Below are 22487 nucleotides of genomic sequence, written 5' to 3'. Positions count from 1 at the left end.
ATTCTTATTACGTCCAGAAATATAATCCCATAGAGGCTGATTAAAAGGGTACCCTACTCTATTGGTAAATAAAAACTTAAAAATAAATATATGTATATGTTGTAGCAATGTTTTATCAGTTAGTAAGTACCAACGAATAACTATAACTATTATTCACTGCTAAATTATTCAAAGTAATCAGATAAGTTCAACTTAAACATTCTATATTTAAATGTTACTGTTCCTTCCGCTATATAATACAAGGTTTGAACACATACCATCGAAGTGCTGTTAAATTGTTTTATCAAATATTCTTAATTATCTCATCATATCGCTCATTTAATGAAACAGCTTACGATAAACTCAGTCCCATCGCTATCCGCCTCCGCGCAGATTCGCCCGGCGAATAACAATTCTTACTCCGTAAACATATTCGGAGTAGGTGGCTGCAACTTCATTTGAGGCAGCTTCCGTGCTTAAAACATTTCGGTGAAAAGATTATGCCGACCTGTTCCGCGTTGTCGGTGCAAAAACGCTAAATGGAGACGAACGAACCCGACATTTGGAGGTGTTCTGTGTGTCACCAGGTTGGGAAGTTCGTAACTGTATTAACCAGTTGGTTCAGCCGCTTAGAGAGTACTCCATTACGCGTTATGCCAATCCTCAACTTATTCGAGAGGTTACAGGGCCTCATATATTTGTACATATGTAGGTATAATGTATATTGGATAAAACAACACCAATTTTCCGCCTTACTAGTTTTCTCCTTCATGACGACAAACAATCGCTGCTTTATTTTTGTTATTTATGATTAACGATCGATTTCGGTGGCATCGATTACCTGTTCTTTCCCTTTTCTGGTTCCATTTTTTTTTTGTCGTCACCTTTCGTTCGGTTTTCTTAATTTTGGTTCTCCTTGAATGGAGTGTATAATCTTATGTATTTTTATTTATTTACGATTAATCTCTTAACGCAAAAACCAAGTTCGAATTAATCATTCTGGAAAGCTCGCTTTGCCTACGCACAGAACTTGTAGCAAACTTGTACACGTCACCCATCATGCATTTTTTCTTGTTAATTGCACTGGTTTGAAAGTTTGAACGACCGTTTCTTTTTTTTTTCTTTTACAGAGGACTTTTTACGCAAAAGTAAATGTGTGTTGCACTTAATCCCGATGTACAGAGTGTCCTTTTACTTATGCGATATAATTATGATTGTCCTTCTTCCTCCTTTTCGTTCATGTTATTTATTTTCCTTTTTTTTTTTTTTTGCTTCATCTCGTTTTTGTACCTTCATATTTTTGTTATAAGTAAGAGGAACATGTCGTGGTATAATTAACGTTTGTATTATGAACCTCCGCGGACATTGTGTTATCGCGGTTAAAATTTTTCATTGACACGAGTTACACTCGTTGCGAAAGAGATTGGTACCGTTGTTTAACATAATGGAGTGTTCTCTAAGGTTTGAAAGAAACGAAATGTTAAAATAAATGTGATCGATCGATAGTAATGCATTACAACGCTCTTGACCAAGATTAATTTTTTTATTTGTTAACATTTAAGAATGTAGTAGTAATTTCTATTGATAATTCGCACAAATGTTGAACGTTTACGAGAAAAGTAATTATTGTAAAAGGACTATAGCTCCGTAAAAAGAGACGAAACACGATCGTGACTAATGATGGGATCAAACTTACCGTAAGTAAAAAATAAATTTGATTGTACGTATAAAATTAATGACAAATAGAAACGTTAAGCCTTCATTAACTTAGACATACGATACGACTCGATAGCTTGCGGTATACCTGAAGTGATATTAAATTTTAATTTTTAATATGTCTTATATCTAGAAATATCCTTTCTATCGGTATATTATGTTCAAACTACAATTATTTGACTGTTAGTAGTTGCTATTGCTCCAGGTTTATTATAGCATTCGTACGACAGATTTTTATAAAAGACCGCGTTACAGTTACAGTAAATGTGAATAGGATATGGAAATAAATAGAAGATTATGCAATGATAAAAGTAATGCCAGCTACATATATTGTGATATATGTTCGAAACAATTATCTTTCTACATATCAGTCGAATCGAGCAAAAAATAATATTTCATATTTATACAATTACAAGCTGACGTTTAAAAGCGCCATTAAACCTGATCCCATCAACAATCGTATCTGTATATCGAAGCACTTAATTCGTTGAAATAGATTAAACGTTATACGAAATATCGAAATTGCTTGGACTCTTGGTCAATCGGAGCGTTTGTAAATCGCCGCGCGTCAAATTCTCAGCCAAAATTCCAGTGGCAAACATCGTCTCGTTTCTCTTTTTCTTTCTTCGTACGCGTGTGTGTTCCTCCTTTTTCTCGAATCTCTGCTTCGTGGTCCCGTGATTTCGATCGATCCATCAACCGTTCCTCGATCCTCTCTCTCGCGCGCCAAACGCTGCACGACACGCTCGACAAGGGTAACGCGTGAACGACCTCGCTTCTTGGGGTGGAGGAAAAAGAGGTTTCGAAGGCGAGGCGGAGGAAAGGTCTCTCTTCTCTTCGGTAGAGAGACAGGAAAGAGAAAGCATATAGAGTACGTGTGACACGGTCGCATGATCACGGCCTTGATTCGTAAGTAGGAGGGTAAACGCGGGGAAAATTAGTGGGGAGGTAGAAAAAAGAAAAAAGTAAAAGAAGAGGCTGTGAACTGTGGGGGAAAAAAGAAGTGACGGAGGAGGCGGCGAACGCGGAGGATGATGGGAAGGAAGGAGGTGGAGGAGGCTAGAGAGGCAATCAAAGAGAGAGAAACTGAGACTGAGAGTACGAGAGAGAGAGCGTATACATGAGGAAAGAAAAAGAGAGAGAGAAAGAAGCGATCGAGCCGCCGTCGACACAGACTGGGCCGCGGGCGGCTCGTCGTCGTGTAGGTCGTGTTGGGTGGCCAACAGTTGAAAGTGACTTGTCTTGTGTTGATGTTGCAGGTTCAAAAGCCTGGCACATGCGGCTGACCTTTGACCGGGTGCCAGGCGGCTGCAACCTTCACAGGTGCAAGCTGTGCGGCAAGGTCGTGACGCACATCAGGAACCACTACCACGTCCACTTCCCCGGCAGGTTTGAGTGTCCTCTCTGTCGTGCCACGTACACACGTAGCGACAACCTGCGCACGCACTTTAAATTCAAACACCCCGAGGCAAGAAAGATCGATCTAAACGATTTCGTGACAGGCACCTTGGCGCTTTCCGCGATGACTAACGATACCATGAACACGCTGTCCTAAAACGCGGATGGACCGTGCACGCGTCTGTATATATTTTATAAATATATATACATATATATATAAATATATATATATATATATGTATGTAGGAATGTAGTATAGTGTAGTATCGTAGACGGATTGTCTGGGACATATCGGGTGTGTGTTGTCAACGTTGTCATGGAGTGTTGTCAGCGTATTTAAAAAAGAACCGTTGTAACAAAGTTAATTAATGACGAATAGTGATTGCGAATACCATCAAACGATATTGTAACAATTATACCGTTACCAAACCGTTACCAGATCGTGCTAGTATTAAATTCCGGTGTGCGGTGTGATAAAAGACAATATCGTTGAGCGCTGAAATTAGTGTATTGTGTCGTTTGAATAATAGTGTTGAAAAAATAAAATGGCAAATGTTGAAGACGAATAATCGTTAAGTGAAGAAAGTTTGACGCTAAAAGAATTGAAGAGTAAGCTAGTACAGATCAATTTACTAATATCTGGTACGAGGTCAGTGTTGATTGCCAGGCAATCCATCCATGATACTACACTATACTACATTCCTACATATATAATATATATAAATATATATACATATATATATATATATATTTACTTTATACGTACGTATTGCGCCCCGGAAGCAAGAAAACCAGAAAAAAAGTAATGATGAATAATATATAAATAAATAATTTACATACGCATATATATACAAATATATATATATATGTGTATGCATATACATGTATATATATGGGTATGGTTATGCATATATATACATACATACATATATATATAAGAACAGAAAAAGAAGAAAATGATATACAGAGAGCGCGAGTGGCTGCGCCGACAGGGGGGTATTGTCGCACTTTAGATCATAATACGATACGGCCCTGATGTCACGGCCACGCAAAGGCCGGTCTCTCTCGGCTTTTTTCTTTTTCGAACACCAAATCTTTTATAGGTTCTACGCTTAAGAAATCGACGAGATTCTCCTATCGCGCGGGAAGGGGGGTTTTTTGTAAGCACGTGGTGTGTATGATGTTTAGCGACATTTTTGGGGTGGGCTTGTCGTGTTAGTTAACAAAATCGTTTTCTGAGAAGAAAAAGCGAGCGAGCCGAGTGCCGCGCATGGCGAGTTGCGCGCGCGCTAGAATCTATTGTAAGGGGGCAGGCGAGTGCGGCGATTGGCACGCACGCGCGGGAACGATCGGTCAGCTGGAGGAACGGCGCACGCGCATGCGCGTGATACGCCGCCGTCGCTGTCGCGGGAAACTTTTCTTCGAGAGCCGATTTTTAAGTTCGATTCGTCTCTGGCACGACACCAGCCAGGTTTTTCACGATCGATAAACGATGCGGCGATGAAAGTTCCTTCTCGATTGCTGGCGCGTTAGCCGTTTGTTGTTTGTTGTTGTTTTCTTATTGACGATCGGCGCATCGAAAGCGGAGGCAGAGGTAAAGAGAGAGCCTGAGACGAATCTAAGTTGGCGCGGGTCGCTTATTTCTATATCTCGGCTGTTAGGCTCGCGAAATTCGCGTTATCCTCGGGCCGATCGGTAACGCGCGGGCGCGCATGCGCGCACGCGAACGCGCCCCGTGACGCGCACACGTAAACTCGCGCCATGCCGGCTGCCGTACGAAACGATGTTTCGAACATTGTCCAAAGACCGGGCAGCTTTATTTTTTTTGTGGTAAACTAGCGCTGCGCCGATCGACGATACTAAAGAGAGTTAGCTCGGGAGAGTTCACGATTCGCGCATATATTGCTCTATATATATAAATATTATAAATATTGATAATGGGAGATTTAATGGAATTACATATTATATATATATATACATTATATATATATATATAAAGTGGGAGCAAACGTGGTGCCAATTCCTCCCGTAGTTGCTGCTGCCTAGCGGCCGATACATGCCGCTCGACAGCCGGAAAAAAAGAATTATAATTAATCGATTAATTAATTAATTATTAATGCGAAATTACTGGAAGTAATCCATTCGATACGCAGGGTGAGTTGTATAGTTGTTGAAGAGTTTATAGTTGGACTTCATATTAGAGTGTAATCGTGTGTTTCATCGGCGTTTCATCGGGAATCGTTGGCAATGTATTACGCCCACGTATGTACGTGCTGGTCCAGTTCGCGGGGTTTCACCTCTGCGGGATGGAATTTAAGGGGGATTCTCGGGGAGTATTTGGCACATGGATACACTTCTACACTCTCACACATAGGTACAGTCAGGAAACACGGACACATCAGGTATGTACACGACGAGAGAGGCAGGCGTTTGATACACCATACGTTAATTTGCACTTACACATAATACACGCACATGTACGTTTGTAGACGTACAGCGACGGGGACAAAGACACGGAACACGCAGCCACACGACATCCTCGTGTACTTCCGGGATCACCGGAAGTACGGCGACACGCAATATTAATCGACTAACAACGAAATCTTTTAGTCCTATGCATCGTTTCTAGCGGTCTTTTGTTTTTGTTAGAGATAAGAAGAACAGGAAATGACGATGATAATGAAGACACAAAAAGAAAAAAAGAAAAGGAAAAAAAACTAGAAGAAGACAAAGGCGCAAGAAGAAGTACGTAGTGGCGCTTTGCAGTTCTAATATGAGCTCTGAACTATAAAACGCGTTGTTTGTTACTTGAACACCTAAAAGTCTATGATATTTACAATTTAAACTGCACACCTCCGCGGATGCAATATCGGCAGCAGATAAATAGTGGAAAATCACGCGAGACATTCCACGAATTCGGAACTTAAGTGCATAGGCGAACACAATAAGAATCTTATCTGTAATCGGATTGATTTTATAGTACTATACTATATTATTATATTATACATTATATACGTTAATACGTTATGGTTAATCGGCCGGTTGTTGCGCGGTTCAAAATCCGGCAGCCGGACGGTAATGATAGTGTTATACGTTTTAAAATAACGATGTCAATTTTTATTCAAGAGGGCTGGTTACGAAATATTTCACAGCTATTAGGTTGTCCGAAAAGTTTCTTCCCTTTCATAAGGTGATAATAGATGAACAACAATTTCTGTTTTATATTATTTTATTGAATTAAGTATGATCCATTTCGTTCTATTTCTATTATTATATTCGTACATAATTCAACAAACTAATATAAAACAGAAATTGTTATTCATCCATTATCACCTTATGAAAGGAAAGAAACTTTTCGGACAACCTAATACATCGTTACACGTTGATATTTAATTGGTTGGGGTGCAATCTTTTTGTTCTACCTTTCTTCTTTGTTTGTTTTTACGCGAGGAAATTTATATATACATATATTTACTTCCTTACACATTATAATATTATATTAACGATATAGGGGTTTTCTGAAAAGTAAGAGAAGGAAAGTAAGAAGGAGAAAGATATAACGTAGAGCCGTGTTGCGCAGACGTCCAGGCGTGGATGCGTGACGCGATCATTATACACGCGTACACGCTCGGATTCGTATTTCGCATGGATGAATGGTTAACGTTTACAGCCGACAGACGGACGGACGGACGAAAACGCATATGGATGGTACGTGTGTTTCGAAGCTTAGGAAATCGTGTAACTCGCGTCGGGTAACACGTCGACTCAGTTGAAACGTCGAATCCGCTAGCTATTCAAAGAGCCAAACCGCTACATTGTGATCAAATGATATTACCCGTCGATCTTCTCTCTTTTGCAAAAAAGGGCACTTTGCATAGTTAAGGCTAAAACCGAACACGCATATACCTATACATATATATATATATATATATAGATACATAATTTAATAATATATAATATATATAATAACCAGAATATTAATATATTACGCAGATGATTAAGTATATTAATTAATATATTGGATAATTTATTTTATTTTGTTTTATCGTTTTAATGATTTTATATATGTGTTATTCACTGTTTATATATTACCACGCCAATACACAGTTATATACACGGGGACACAAACATGAAACATACATATACATACAGACGCGTATATATATATATATTATATACATATATTATAATTATATTACAATAACACGATATATGCAGAATTTATTATTTATTATTATCGGATGGGGCGGGGCGAATTTGCGTCTTGTAAACGTTAAAACTTTCGACTTTTCTTTTCTTGTCGTCTCCTCGTTTTCCTCTTTTCTCATATATCGACTTCCGTTGCGATACGACTATGAGATTCAAATCTCTGCTCGTCTTCGCGTCTATACATATTTTTTCTATTCTTTTTCTTCTTCTTCTTCTTCTTCTTTTTTATATATGTATACCTACATTTTTTCTTTTTATCTCACACCAAATATTTATATACGATAGCCGAGTGTTCCGAGTGCTGGTCAAAGAGAAAATCCGTTAGACGATCCAAACGATATCGTATTAGAATTTAGGATTTCACAGGGAGAAAATGTAACGAAATTTTCTTCGGTCCTTCCGTCCTCCATCTACATACGTCTACGACATCGAGCTCGTCGAAATATCATTGTTTTCCGTTTCGAACGCGATGCCAGTACTACTCTGTGCGGGTTTATCTTCGTGCCAGGCGTTTGAATTATAATTACAATTGTGCAGTTTGAAAATGTTTACAAGTTTCTTGATAGATCGGTCGTCGAGATAAAACTTCAAGAGCCGAGATTGTGGAAAGTTCATGATGGACAAGTGAGTTCTCTGTAGTTTGAAATTTTATGACTCTTTTAATAGACGCCAGGGCGAGATAAAATTTTTAGGTCGCGGAGCATTCTCAGAAGGATTTTTAACGCGGCGTGATCTACTCTTTGGAATTTTATGATTCATTCATTGGAGGTGTAGCGAAATTTTAGCAGTATCCGAAGTTAAAGTTGATGGTAGAAAAAGAATGATTGTGAAGTTCGCTAATTTTATTTACGTCTGCTGTGGTTACGTTAAAGAGTTCTCTCTTAACTCACATAAGTGGATTTTCGTCTGTTTGTAAAATTCTATGCTTAATTAGAGTTTCTCACTTCGAGAAAAAATGGAACTATCTTTATATAACGGTGCATATCGGTGGAATGAAATTGTTTAAAATCACTTTCAAATAATTGAAAATCCTCCTAAGTGTCTTTAAAATGGCTTGGAATTTTTATAAAAACTATCTAAATTAAAAGTGAATCTTACCATAAGCACCTGGTGTCTAAAGAACAAGTGAAACAAAATTGTATAAAATCATTTTGAAGTAATCTCAGTGACACGCTTTATATCTTTATCACATTCTTTGTAATTTACGTACATGAAATTATGCAACGCGTAATCCCGACTATTCACTTTCCATTCGCATATTCTTTATCTCTGAAATGCCAGGCCGTTCACTCTCACGCATTCCATACGAAGATATTTATCGTTGCTTTGCTAGAGGAGTGACACGTCTAAAAAAATGGTCAACTTTGAAATGGCATCTGCAAAAATTAATTCTAAAAACACGTTATTCGCTATTATGGAGGTTACCGTTATGTCATAGTTCCTCAATGAAATTTAATCGATAGAACAGAAGAACGCTGTCACAACTCAGAACAGACCTTTTAACCCTTTTCTAAACGATAAACAATTTTATTACAGGTGATAGGAACCCAGAAACTATTAATTAAATTATAAATGAACGATACTATTTTCATTACTAAACAGTAGCGTAATTCACAATTGTTTGCTCTAAATCTTTTATTTCGCGAAAAATGTATTTTTCTTAGTTGAATTAATAACGAAACAACAATGCGCTACAGTTACAAATTACATCAAATTACATGAAATACACTCTGAAAACGAAAGATACGTTAGATAGACATTTATACTGAAAAACTACATAAACTATTCTCTAATTTCTCAATCCACTTGTGCGGAGTTAAGAATTGTTTCATACAATCTTCACGTGGTTTTAGAACTTCGTAGTAAATACTTAGAAGCCGTGCTCGTCCTATTCATGCCCGTACACCGGGAATGGCGTGTCTGACTAGTTACGGGCAATTCCCCTGCTGTTCTCGCAGTCGATACGTGTACACCTGGACTTCATTGGCTAACTTTCACGGCAGATCGATGGGCAGCGCATGAAATTGCGTCTGACTAGCATGTTAAGCTATGGTTGCACGTAATTACTAGTTAACGATGTCCGAGTTTCGCGTAATATTCCGATTTTTATCCAACATCACGACCTTACAAGGCCCTTGAAGCATGAATGCAGCCGAACTATTATCACGACGGTGAAATTGCAGCTCGATTACGGACGACGATCTCGTAGCACGTGTGCCGTGCAGTCTGTCGAAGATTTTCCAGTAGTATTGGTAGCTCGTTCGAGTCGTAAAGAAATCGAGAAAGTCGACCGACTTCGTTGTAAATTGAAACTTCAAATTGTTGAAATCACCTTTCTATTAGCTTTCTAGTAGCTTTAGCTCCTTTTATTCGCCGAGTTTGTATTTTTATAATTGTTGAAAATCTTAAGATTGTCAGTCGAAGTAATTTATTCAGGGATAGCTTGTTAATGACTTGCCCGGAAAATTCGTAATTTTACAAAAGAAACGCATTATTATATAATAATATGCATTTTTTAGTGGCATTCCGCCGTTCCTTGGATAGCTTTATAATCTCTTTTCCAAAAAGCTCGCTTCTGCCGACAATGGGTTCTTTGAAATAGTTCCTGCAGTCCTCTAGACTATACAATTTTTTGTCGTAGAAACGAACGTTCTGTGAAGACCGGAATGAATGATAGTCAGACGATGCTCGTGAATGGAACGGATGGGGTTGAATATTTCTTGCCCGCTTTTCTTTCCTCGATCCCGTTATATTGGAAAACAATTAAAATTTTCAGTCGTTCCATTTAATATCCAACTAATCCTAATATGTATCTGAATGTAGAATTTCATTTTTCATAAGAAATACGAAGCACACAATATACAAAAGTATTTGTATAAAGAATCCAAAGAAAGCATCGCACTGTTTGTAACATTTAATGGATGAAACAAATTTCTGCTTATTACAAAATTCATAGTAATACGAATTCGAATAAACATCCGCGGTATGATATCGAATAATCCTGTTCCAGTCACGCCAAATACACAGTGGGATATTTTCGCTGTCGGAAACGTTACGATTTTTCCGAACGGTCCAATGAAATCGACAGAAACAGTAGGAAGTATTAAAATTAAGCTTAAGAAAATGTTTTAAATCACGCTTGGCTCGAAGGGTTAATTCGAACCTGCACGAAGCAAACATTCGAGCGTGCACCGTCGAGGCACGTTCTTGTTCTCTTTGTTCTTCTAAAACAGTTTCATATCGTAGTTTTGGTTTGAAATAAGGACGATTAAAGCGAAGCAACCGGCGAGCGCCGACGAAGGGTCTAGAAAGGATTAAAATTGCTTTCCGCGCGACTAAAAAGTTACAATTATTACGTGGCCGCGATTCGTAGCTCGAGATCCGTTTAAAAAGATCTCGCCGTGTCAAGACCTTCTGAATTTATTAAGACACCCGGGTCGTCCGAGATCTTCGCGAGACTCGAAACTTTCCAGCGATGATCTTCGTCGGCGAACAATTACTTCCGCCACACATTTCCACTCGATCGTAGATTTATTCGGAAATTGAAATAATAAACGGCTCGAAGAAATACTACGACAAAAATTCTATTCTCTATTTTTCTACTTTGAATATATTCGATTAATTGGCCAGATTGTTGTGCTGTATAGAATGTCGTTTAGTAGCTGTTGGAACGAAACGAAGTTTCCGTGTTCCCGCGACGTTTTCCAACGATTTCTATGTTTTATGCCCGCGTTGCATGGTACTTTACATTTTGTCATTCGATCTCTTATCCGCACTCGCGAAATTATTTCCGATAGATCGAAAGCGAAAATAGTCGTTTCTGGAGTTGCAATTTCGACGTTTAATTTTGATGAAGGCAAGATCAAGGGAACGGAGTATTACGAAGAAGTTAGTTGGAAGCTATAACTCACGTTCCTTTTGTTTAGAAAGTTTAAGAAAGTTGAAGAATTTCGAGGCTGATCACATTTTCGATTCACTTTTCCACAAAGGAATTCCTTCTTGATGCTTGACTTTCTCAAATGGAAACTTTTAACGTTGGATTCTGAACCGGTATTCATCAAAAGATATTAACTCGCGGTTAAAACCTGCAAGATCATTCGTATTCGCATTTTAAATATCTACGATCTCAATTTTCATATTATTTGAAAAAAGAATTAACAGCAGCGAAATTGTACATTCTGCTGGCAATCAAAATTCGTCGAAATCGATCCGTTTACTTATGTTCGAATGTTTCTAGCATTGGTATCTCACGTCTTAAATATCCAAAATCACCTCTGCTCATTCATACATATATTTTCATATTCAAGAAAAGTTAAAAGAAGATAAAAGAAGAGATTTATATTTCTGGCTATCGATCGGAATAATTCCTTAATATCTCAATAATCGGAGATAGGACAAAAACTTAATCGCGTAACGTTAGCCCATCAAATTCGAGCTTTAGAAGAAACTCATATTTCGTACTTACGAGTCTAATAAATTTCCACGAGAAAGACGGAAAAACGGAAGAAGGAACAAGAAGGAATATATCTATATATTTCTGGCTACCATGGCTGGAATGGCTTGCAGCAATATGTCTTTCTCTTTGGTATCTTAATAATCGACGTGAGATTTAATATGCGATATTTGCTCATCGAATTCAAATTTCGGAAAGATAACGTTTCACGTATTCCAATCTGATAAATTCCACGAGTGATAAAACTAAAAAAAAAAAAATAAAAAAATGAACGGAAATTGTATTTCCGGCAACCAATCAGAGACTTCGAAAATCGAGTTTTCATGTCAAATTGGTCATTCTTGAAACGCTTCACGAAATGCACTTGCAGAGAGCGGTTTAGAGGAATTAGTCGTCCGCGTCACGGATTCATCCGGCGGATGATTTCACGGAGCGACGGACGCGTGTCGTCGTGGCTGGACAGGCTTTTTATTACAAGAACCGCACCGTCGACGCGATGCGATATATAATTAGTCCCGCGACCATGCGTATCGATCGCAACTCGCTTTTGACGTTGTCGTTCCTTTTTTTAATTTCGTGTTGATACGGCTGCACATGTTCGCCGGTTCTCGAGCACTGCCAATTTCGGAATTGTTGGCGCGCGCAGTTTATCAAAAACGGATGCGACCATCTATCGCGTCCAAATAACTGCACACACATATTCTATTAACAAGGTACAGGGTGATTCGTGATACGACCGGAAAGAACGTGACTTCTCGCGTAAAAATAAGATTTTGTAACGTCGTGTAAGAATAAAATTGTGTTGTTATTTTTATGTTCAGAGGTAGGATCGCATTAGTTATTACATTATTGCACGGATAAATCTATCACGCCGTTCTGAGCCGCAAAAACCTTCATTGCACGCGCTTACATAGACTAAGGAAAAAAAAATGAGCATCTAAAAATATCGATCGAGTCTATCGATTGCATCTTCTAGTTACTGCCTTTTTGTAACTAGCGTATCCGCATGTGCAGAGCGGACACGAACTCGCGTTGTCATTTTCAACAAATTGTTTCTTAGAAATCGTCGAGAGATTAAAAAAAAAAAAAAAGAAATTGAGGTCGTTAATTTTTATATGAATTTCTTGGAAGTTTCTCCAAACTGAGTCCAAACTGACACTTTGTTGATTTCTCGATTTCATTATATAAGTAAGATATCATCGATGCTTTGTTTTATGATTCATCTCGTAGCTGTATCGGATAAAATTAAAATTTCAAATCGATGTAAAATCAATCGGGTATACGTGTAACTTGGGATGCGTTTGTCCTAAAGATTTTCAATTTCACGCGCTGCCAATGAGATTTGCGAATTCGAAGTTCCGGTGCATGTGTGTTTCGCGAATGTTCAAATTTAATTTCCTGAAAAACGACGGCCTATACGAACAGATCTTGTCCTATATCCTTATTCCCAATTTATTCGGAAATGAAATTAATTTTCAATAATTCTAACGATATTCCGGTGCACGTGTATTTTGCGAATTCCTAAATTCAATCTTCTCAAAAACTGCCATACGGAACGACCTTATTCTACACTCTCGACTTACTTTTACATCGCTAGATCCTTTACCTTTGCGCTATAATCTCAAACTCGCGACTCTGCATCGTACGATACTACACAAATATTAGTATTTTTGGTATAACACCGTACAAAATATTGAGGCTATTACCTACAAATCTGGCTGTATCATTGGCGAATAGACGACTAAGTCATAAGTCAGCTAAATTCTCGATCTAACGATCGAACGAGATTCTATCGATAAAAAAAAAAAAAAAAAAAAAGAAAAGATCTGTGGGAACAGTGGAGAATTATTGATCGTTTCATTAACGGTGCATGCACACACAATGGCTCGCTGTAGAATAGAGATCGCGGTGAGGAAGTTTTTCGGCGAGAGATCGATGCACTTGGTGGCTAGAACGCGTGAGTTAAACGGTACTTTGGTCGATCCTTGAGCCAACCACGGGAAAACGCGGCGGGGGATCGTTAGCAACCGTCCAGACGAGCATCGTCGAGCAGCCAGGCCTTTTCCGTTTGCACGAGCACACGGCGTGTGCCTGTCGTACCGTGGCAGTTCTGTTGTTACGCACTCGCGGCCCTATTTCTTCTTCTCAGCGCCAGGGGTTGAGAGGTGTACACGCTCGACTTAGAGAAGCATAAACGTCGACGTTGAACATTCAACGGCAGGAGAAAACGATCAAACGAGCATCGATCGCAGTTTCTTTTCTCGCTGGTTAATCTCTCGACTCACATTGCTTTATTGTATTTCTCGTTTCTTTTATTTTCCTTCTTCCGTTTCCTTCTTTTTTCGTTGGTTGATTTTTTAAGAGAGGACTATCGTGTTTTCGTAAGGGTTGGAGCTCGTCCACTGTTTGATTAAAAGCTTTCATTTCCGAATTATTTGACCCTCGGTGGGCAAACTCAGTGGGTCGTTGGCGACGCGAACGAAACTTCACCTCTGAATTTCTCTGGAACGAATTTTCGGTTTCATCGGGAAAACGGCCAAATGTTTGACTCGACTGACTTATACATTTTACGAAGCGTAGAATAGTAAACAAATTAGCTTGTTTCCTGTTCTATGACGAGCATGGGTAATTGGTGCAAGTGTGTCGATATTTAGAAACGTGTAAGAATCTTTTACGAATGGAATATAACTTACTTGTGATTATGCGATTAGCTTCTAACGAAAATGACGTTTTACTTGGTAATTGTAAATGCGTAGTTATACGATTATCCCGAGAACCAGTGGGCTAAATTGGAAATGCTTTATGTACTGCCTTATGATTTGCAGGGTAATTACTCTAGAGTATTAATGAAGGCTCGTCAAACGAGATTAAATCGATCGAACGAAATGTCGAGAAGGTTAATTGTAAATAGGCTGGTTCTAACTAGCGATTAACTTCGTCTGTAGGTTCGTAGGTACTGATTAAAAATTACTATGTAATAGAATACGGTTTTGGTTTAATATATCGTATTCTCGTATTCTTGATATGGTAATTTGGTAATCGGAATGTGGGTCAACATATTTCATAAATTTACACGTTCTTTAATCTACGTCGTGTTTAATAAATATAGTCGATAATTAAATTAGGAGTATCGTTCGAACATGGTCATATTGACAAAAACGATTTAATGGACTCAAGGAAATATCACGAAGGAATAACGTTGAAGCAATAAAATCTGAAACAAATGAAATCATTAATTTATATATTCGATCAGTTCTCATTCACTTTGACCAATTTGTCAACTTTTTACTGAAAAACGCAATTTTACGTGAGCTTCCTCTTAACGTAACAGGGACTTTGAAGAGGTGTCACACTGTCATGCGTCAGAAAGATATTTCTTTTATTTTGATCGCTTGTACCGTCAACAATTTTCTTCCATTCTTGATCTCCGTTTGCTCTCCGCTTCGTTCTCCACCTACATTTATCTCACTTTGAACCTTATTTTTCTCCTTATCGAACTCGGCCGGCTCGAACAAGAGAAAATTGTCCTGAATTTATGCCAAACTTCCGGAATATGCGTTCTACTTCATCGTGCCAGATAGCTGTATGTATATGGGATGTTGTAAAAAATGACGTCGAAATTTTTTTTGACGTTACGCGTTCGACACTTTCAATACCGAGATATCGTAAAGAAGAAATTTGTAAATTAATTGAATTGGAACAATCGAGGAATTAAATAATTCTTAATATCCGATAGTCGCTTGTAAAAGGAAAAAGAAAATATTTAGATCGAGTATTTAAATATTTACGGATCAAATAGATGGTAAATAGGAGATTGAAGTTTCTTTAATTGTAACGATATTTATTTTGCAACGATGTTCTCTGAAAATATAGGAAGCGGAAATTACAAACTATATTGTTATTAGAAAGCTTTCATTTACGAAAACGTTCACACGAAACTAGTTTCACGAATAAACTTGAAATTCTTCTAATTACAAATTTTATTCAATTTCGTGGCTATCGTAGACATTCAAATTGCAAATCAGCTTAACATTCTCACCATTCTATAATCTCTATAAATGTCTAATTACACGAAACCGAATCATCCCTGAGCCAGACACGATCCAGCGAATGTCATTCCGTTCACTCGATAAAACTTTTATCAAATATCCACGAGCAATCACAGTTAGAAAAATAATAAAATTACCAAAAGTCCCACACGCGAAGAATAAAAGTTGGTGAATTACGAAGCTATAAAGGGTAGGAAGCGAAAAGCGTAGCTTATTTCGAAGACGACCCCTATGCGTACAGCGTTTTATACGTACACATACACACACACACACACGCATGCACGCACAGGGTTAGAGAAATATTTCCAAAGGTATTTGCGGAGATCGACGGACAGGGCTGCTCGTTACGCCTTTAGTATTCGATCGCTATGCGAACCATTCGAGGAGCGACGCGTATTTCGAGCTGACGGGACGAAAAACAAGGAGGGGATGGAGAATGGCGCCAGGAACATGCTGCATAAGGATCTCGATGCGGCATTATCGTGAGTCGAACCATTGACGAGATCGATGAAAATTATCATCTCGATGTCGATTTATCTTTCGACGTCAAACGTCTTCTATAATTTCCATGAATCCATCTTAACATCGAATTTTTCAGGATAGAGAAGTTATCGTTGGTGGGAATATTTCATCGATCAGGCTGATAAAAATTATCCTGTTTGTCTGTTCGAACATCGAACGAAGAAATTCTTCGTCTCTTCCATCTTGTGTTAATTTTAACAGCGAATGTTTCTTCATCCACGGCCAACATTTATTATCAGTTGCTATCAGTAAGCTTTTTATTTGTACGTGAACGTCAAAAATATAGATTCCTCGTCTTTTGGAATTGTCATCAATCCTTTAAGAATCCTCCATTAGAATAACATTGTTGGTTACGTGGCTCTTTCATTTTAACGGCTCTTTAGAAGAAATATAGGAATTAAACATTGCGATGAGTACATCGATTAGTAGCAATGCAATAGTACGATAGTAGGAATTCGATAGTAAATTAATAATCGATTAAAAGAAGGCCTACGAGATATATACATATAGGGTACCTGCGAGCAGAGGATCACAGGGAATCTGTAAATCTTCTTCAAGAATAGTCCACGTTTTAACAGCGTTTTGCCAATTTTTTCGCGCGCGTTCTTGACGTCGAGCGGCAATCATCCACTTCACACGCCTAATTCGAGCTTTAATTCTCGCAACGGACTTTCGAGTTAACAAATACAGACTGGCTGAACATCGTTTAAACGACGTCAACCCCATTAATTGCAACAGAAAAAACTTAGCTATCTCGTCAATGAAATACCTTGAATCACATCCGCGTGTTCTACCTACTCTAGACGTTCCACTCTATTTTATTTCGTTTCTTTCTTTGCAGAAGAGAGTTAATAACGCTTTGATAGAAGTTTGCCGCGTTCTTCGGCGAAAAACCTTTGTTCGATAGTCAGGAGTGGAGGAGGACGGAAGGGGGGAGTTCTATAGTAGTTCCGATCGCAAGAATAAAGTTTCCTTTTGCCAGTAAGTTTCATCGTGGATACGGTTTCTTTCTCGCCGCGATTTTTGGCACTCATTCGTTCGCAGTCGGTATCTGACTGGGCAAGGTTTGACCAGGAAAAACGAAATCAGACGCATACTCTCACACACATTCACACGTAGTATACGTAATCGTACACATACCGAGAAGTTCATCTATCAGATGAGAGAGACCAGAAAACATATCCGTACGAAGTTATTTCTATGGAACGCGTAGAAAACACACGGGAACATGACGTACGTACATGTATCGACTAGTGGAAAGAGAAGAGGATGAATCGGGCTGAAAGAGGCGCGAAGGGGAAGAAATACTCGGCACACATTGAATCCACAAAATATCGAATTAATCCGGTCTGACGGCCTCTGTCCTAGATACGTTGGTCACGGATCATCTGGCTGTTATATCGGAACCTTTATTAATTAAACGGAAATCTTTACTATGTACTATTATTACTCTCGACTACACTACTACTATTATTACTACCGCTATTACTACTATTACTATTACTACTACTATTGCTACTACTACTGCTGCTGCTAATACTATTACTACTACTACTACTACTATTACTACTACTACTATTACTATTACTATTACTACTACTGCTACTATTACATAATAGGTATTTATATATTTACAATTGCGTGGTGTGGAGTGGAACATTGTGATATAATAGATTGGTGCTAACACCTTATTGAAATTGAAGATGAATTTAAAGAAATGAAACAAAAGAGAAAAAAAAAAACGACAAAAAAAAAATGAAGATGAAGAAATCGTGCAATATTTGCGAGAATAGGGGAAAAATGCGGGCCGAGGCAGCTGTCACTGGCCGAAACGCGCGTTAAGTTTTCCGTGGTGTTAAAACCGTGGCGAGGAGAATGGAGCGAGGCACAAGACGAATGAAAATCACGTTTCCGTTCACTTTTCCAAGCCGTCGCGTCGCGACAAAACGCACCGGTCGATCCCGTTCGCGCAAATTCTTCCGACGTCTGACAGAAGAAAATGAAAAAAAAAAAAAAACGAAAAAAGAAAGAAATACGGTTGTTCGCCAAAACGGAACCGGATCGTCGTATCGTTTTGTTCGTCTGTGAAATCGGGGATCTCTTTGTCCAATCGCTTCTTCCCACGCTTCGTTTTCCCTTTTTCTTTCGAGCACTCGTTATCTCTATCTTGATACCTTGATATCTTGATATTTTTCATATGGAATTCGTCTGACTCAGCCAACATTACTCCAAGTTAAAGAAGGTTTAGATTTGTTAATGCGAAAAGTATATTACGAAATATTTCGATTTTTATTGCGTGTTTTTACAAGGTTGGTTTTTTAAGCTTCGATCAGTTAAAATGTAGAAGATGTCACTTATTATTCGTTAAATGGTCCAATTTTTAATTGATCAGTGGATCTAACGCTTAATGTTCCCTATTGGCATTGTGGCGTACGTTAAAACGGAATTTTATCGATATTTAACGTTAACCCTGTCTTTTGTATAATCAGATGTAATTCTGTAATTTACATCTCTAAAGGAGTTGACAATTTCAAACAGATTTAGCGATTTCGACATACAGTAACGGACAAGGATGCTAAAGATTATTGCAATTGTTTTAATCACTTGAATGCCAAATTTGCGCAATTAATCTACCTTGTTGTAACGTAGAATTACGCTGATCGCAACTAGGATAAAAGTTCATAATTCGATCAGAGCAAGTTCGTGAGAAATGAAGATAATTAAATTAATGGTATAGTTTAATTGATTTCCAGGTTAAGATTACATAGTTTTACAAGCGAGTAGTCGATATCCGACAAATGTAGCCATTCAAAGATCATTTCACATTTAAAATCAATTAACATTTTTCACGATGACTCTTAGAATCTCGGGACCAACTTCGATTTTCGTTACTGTGTGCTCGAAATTGCTGGCAACAGTGACATTGGCCAGAAAAATTGGCACGTGTAAGCAACGCGATACGGCGTGATCCATTCGATCGAGTGGCACTCGAGGAATCAAGTGCGATCGAAGCGCGATAGGGGAAAATTTGACAGACGAATTCGTCGGTTTAATCGCAGGATGAAAAGAGGGAAGAGAAAATAGAGGGAGGAAGGGAGAACGAAGAGGTGAGACGAGGGTGCGAGAAAGAAGTCGACGAACGCGCGACGAGAAGAAAAGAAACTATGGCTGTGCAAGTGAATATTATGAGTGTAGTTACATAGGTGTAGGTGTTACCTAGGGTCTAGGCTTAGCTGATCATAGGATAAGGAGCACGTTTATGGCGTTTTGTTTTCAGCTCGACGAGCGACAGCTGCCCGTTTCGCCCTTGTACATTACCGAACTAAATAACAAAAAAAAAGTACTATTATTAATATCTCTTTATATTGTATATTAATATATACAAAGTACGAATTAATCATGGATATATATGTATATACACACACGGTATATGTATATATCTATCTTCGTATGAATATAAATATAAATATATATATATATATACATTTTGTTATTTTTCTCGGGGGATAATATATATATATATATATTAAAAAAAAAGATACTGTAATAATTGTAAATCGTGCGCGCGGGGAAATCGTGGTTCTCCACGCGCGTACTAACTGAGCGTGTTCTACTCGTCATTCGAAAGGAAAGAAAGAAAAGAAAAAACGAAAAAAAAAGGAAAGAAAGAGTACTAATAATGGTAATAGGTAAAAATAATAATAATAATAATAATAAAAGGAAAAAAACGACGGCAAGTGTGAAATAGAGGGGAAAATAAGAAGAGAAACTTAAGATTAACAAGTGAGAGAAGAAAAAGAATTGACGCGACTGTCAGACTGAAAGTTGTGATTTTGCATGGCAAGTGTATATATAGGGAAAGAGGAAACCAGAAAAAAAGGGGAGGGGGGAAATAAAAACCTCTGCGTATATAGATTCAACGGTATAGGTGAGAAAGGCGAGAAGGGTTTAAGGGATAGAAGAAAAATGAAAATGAAGAATTCGTTAAACCTTTGCATTTTCGCGTGTGTGAGAATGAGCCAGAAAAAGAACAATGTGCGAACGAGAGAGAGAGAGAGAGAGAATATGTGCGCTTCAGCGTATATGCGTATGAAAGAGTAACAAACGATGAGTGAATATACACTAGTATGAATGTCAGACAAAAGAAGAAGGAACCAAATCGACGCGAAATATCCTTCCTTTACCCCCATACCCTCACCTTCATCCCCTGGAATCCCGAAATAATAAGAGAGCATCTCGCTTCCCTTTCGTTCTTTTTCACTTTCGTTACGTGGATCTCCTCCAGCACCATCTCGCTTCTTTCTCTTCCTTTTTTCTTCCGTTCCTTCGTTTATACTTCGTTGCGACACTCTACATGCACAGACACACAATACAAAACGTGAAAATCAGAACAGAGAGAGTCGAACCTAGCTAGACGAAAGTGTTGTATACACATATCTGATCGAACGACCAATAGTCGGCCACTATGAGAACCTTCTGTGTTTCATCGTCAATCGGACAACGTCGACCACACGGAGGACGCGTCGATGACGAGGGAACGAGGCCAGTCGGATCATCGAGCTGTCTGTCTGTCTTTCCATTCGTCATTCAAGGCGCGTCCTGCATCATGTTAAAGGTGTAGGTCGTTAGCGATCGTCTTCGGCGTTGTCACGATTAAAGGTGGAACTACCCCTGCAAGCGTTAAACGTTGCATCTAGATGATTTCATTCGTTACAGTTGTTTACACGATATCGTTCGCGCAGAGAATTTTCATCGGTGTGAGATGTTCGTATTATAATAGGTGGGAGAAACATTGGTCTAAAATTTGTATCGGTCTTCAACAGTCGTGTTCGATTTGCATTAAACCACGGTTACAGTGGATCTACGTTCTGATGGGCTATCGTTCTGACGGGTGGAACACTCGATAGTCGCGAGAAGACGCATCCACTGTAGCCTTAGACACGCACACGACTGACGCTTATAGGGACACCTTAACGTCGTTTATTGACGAGGAAGAAGACGCTCGAATAGCCTGTCGCGTGTAAGATGGTCGGTGAGCACAAAAGGTTCGTAAGAGAAGTGGCACGCTATGGTCTCCGTCGTTCTGGTTTAAGATCGGACGAATCATTGCGTATCAGTTACATTTTCGGCTCCGACAAACGTACAATAGGCGCACTATCGACGAGAAGAATAGAAAAAAAGAAACGTTGAAAGAAAGAAAAAAAAAAGAACAAAATCGCAAAAAAATGGAAACAATAAAAACGATTGAAGGGAATCGTGCACGAAAAGAAAATAAAAAAAAAAAAAAAGAGGAATACACGGAAAGAAATCGAGCAAGCGAAAAACTAACCGCAGACCATGCCGATACAAACGAGGACTAACGATCATAGGGCGTAATTGATTTTATTACCGAGAAGACAAACGTGAGAGAAAAAAAGTAAAATAATTAATAATAATGGGAAAAAAGATGATTATTCTTACTACTTCTTATTGTTACTACGATTATATTCTTATTCTTATGGTTATTCTAACATTGCAAGTGTTATGTTACGATTGCAATTATTATATACACCTTTAATTATTATATAGTGTATAGATAATATATGGATGATGAGGATAAATGAAGCAAACATTACAAAAATTTGCAAAAAAAAATCCAACAAAAAAACTATGGAGAATTAATCACATGTGCATTTAATGTATTTCATACTAATTTTTTGATTAAACATAATTGTGTGTTAACCGAGCCGTCTATCTTTCTTTTTTCTTCCAGATCATTGTTCTTCTCCCTGCCCGTTAACGTCCGTACGCTACTCGACGTCGAACGAACTTACGTACACGTAATCGGACGTTATCCCGCCCATAAGTCGAACATCTGCTAATCTTAAATGAAAAATTGATTAAAATTAGATTTATAGCGAGAGTCTTAAAATTCCTATAACACGCAGCACTGACCCGCACAAAATGGAAAATAATTCAAAATACTCTATATCGATCAAATTCTCGATCAATCCAAACGTGTATATGGAAGTTACAAGATATTCGCAGCAATTATATATTCAATAAAAAATTAATTCTCGCAAAGTGTTAAACGTATAATAAACGTTAAAAGTAATCCCAAAGTGAATATCGGATTCTTTATAAAATACAACGAATACTTGTTTAAATAATCTTCGTAAACT

The 22487-nt window shown here is 38.2% G+C and overlaps 1 protein-coding gene across 6 annotated transcripts in view; it reads left to right on the top strand.

The window, feature by feature from the left end:
• The window catches only part of LOC100648213 (sex determination protein fruitless), an 85435-nt gene that overhangs the window by 32950 nt on the left and 29998 nt on the right, over window positions 1-22487 (top strand). The window contains exons 5-7 of one of the 6 annotated variants that reach the window (XR_007225086.1): window positions 1110-1127; window positions 2955-5495; window positions 5583-22051. The exons of 3 other annotated variants lie outside the window; for them this stretch is intronic. Coding sequence is in view for 2 of the 3 variants with exons in the window: in XM_048408430.1 (XP_048264387.1) it covers window positions 1110-1127; window positions 2955-3250 (314 nt within the window). In the remaining variant the exon portion in view is untranslated. Of the gene's footprint in view, window positions 1-1109; window positions 1128-2954; window positions 22052-22487 lie in introns of those variants that run through there. 2 more of the 6 variants (XM_048408430.1, XM_048408433.1) reach the window with 2 other exon arrangements.

Source organism: Bombus terrestris, chromosome 9 (genome assembly GCF_910591885.1).
Source record: "Bombus terrestris chromosome 9, iyBomTerr1.2, whole genome shotgun sequence".
Lineage (NCBI taxonomy): Eukaryota > Metazoa > Arthropoda > Insecta > Hymenoptera > Apidae > Bombus > Bombus terrestris.
This window is presented reverse-complemented; position numbering and strand designations above follow the sequence as displayed.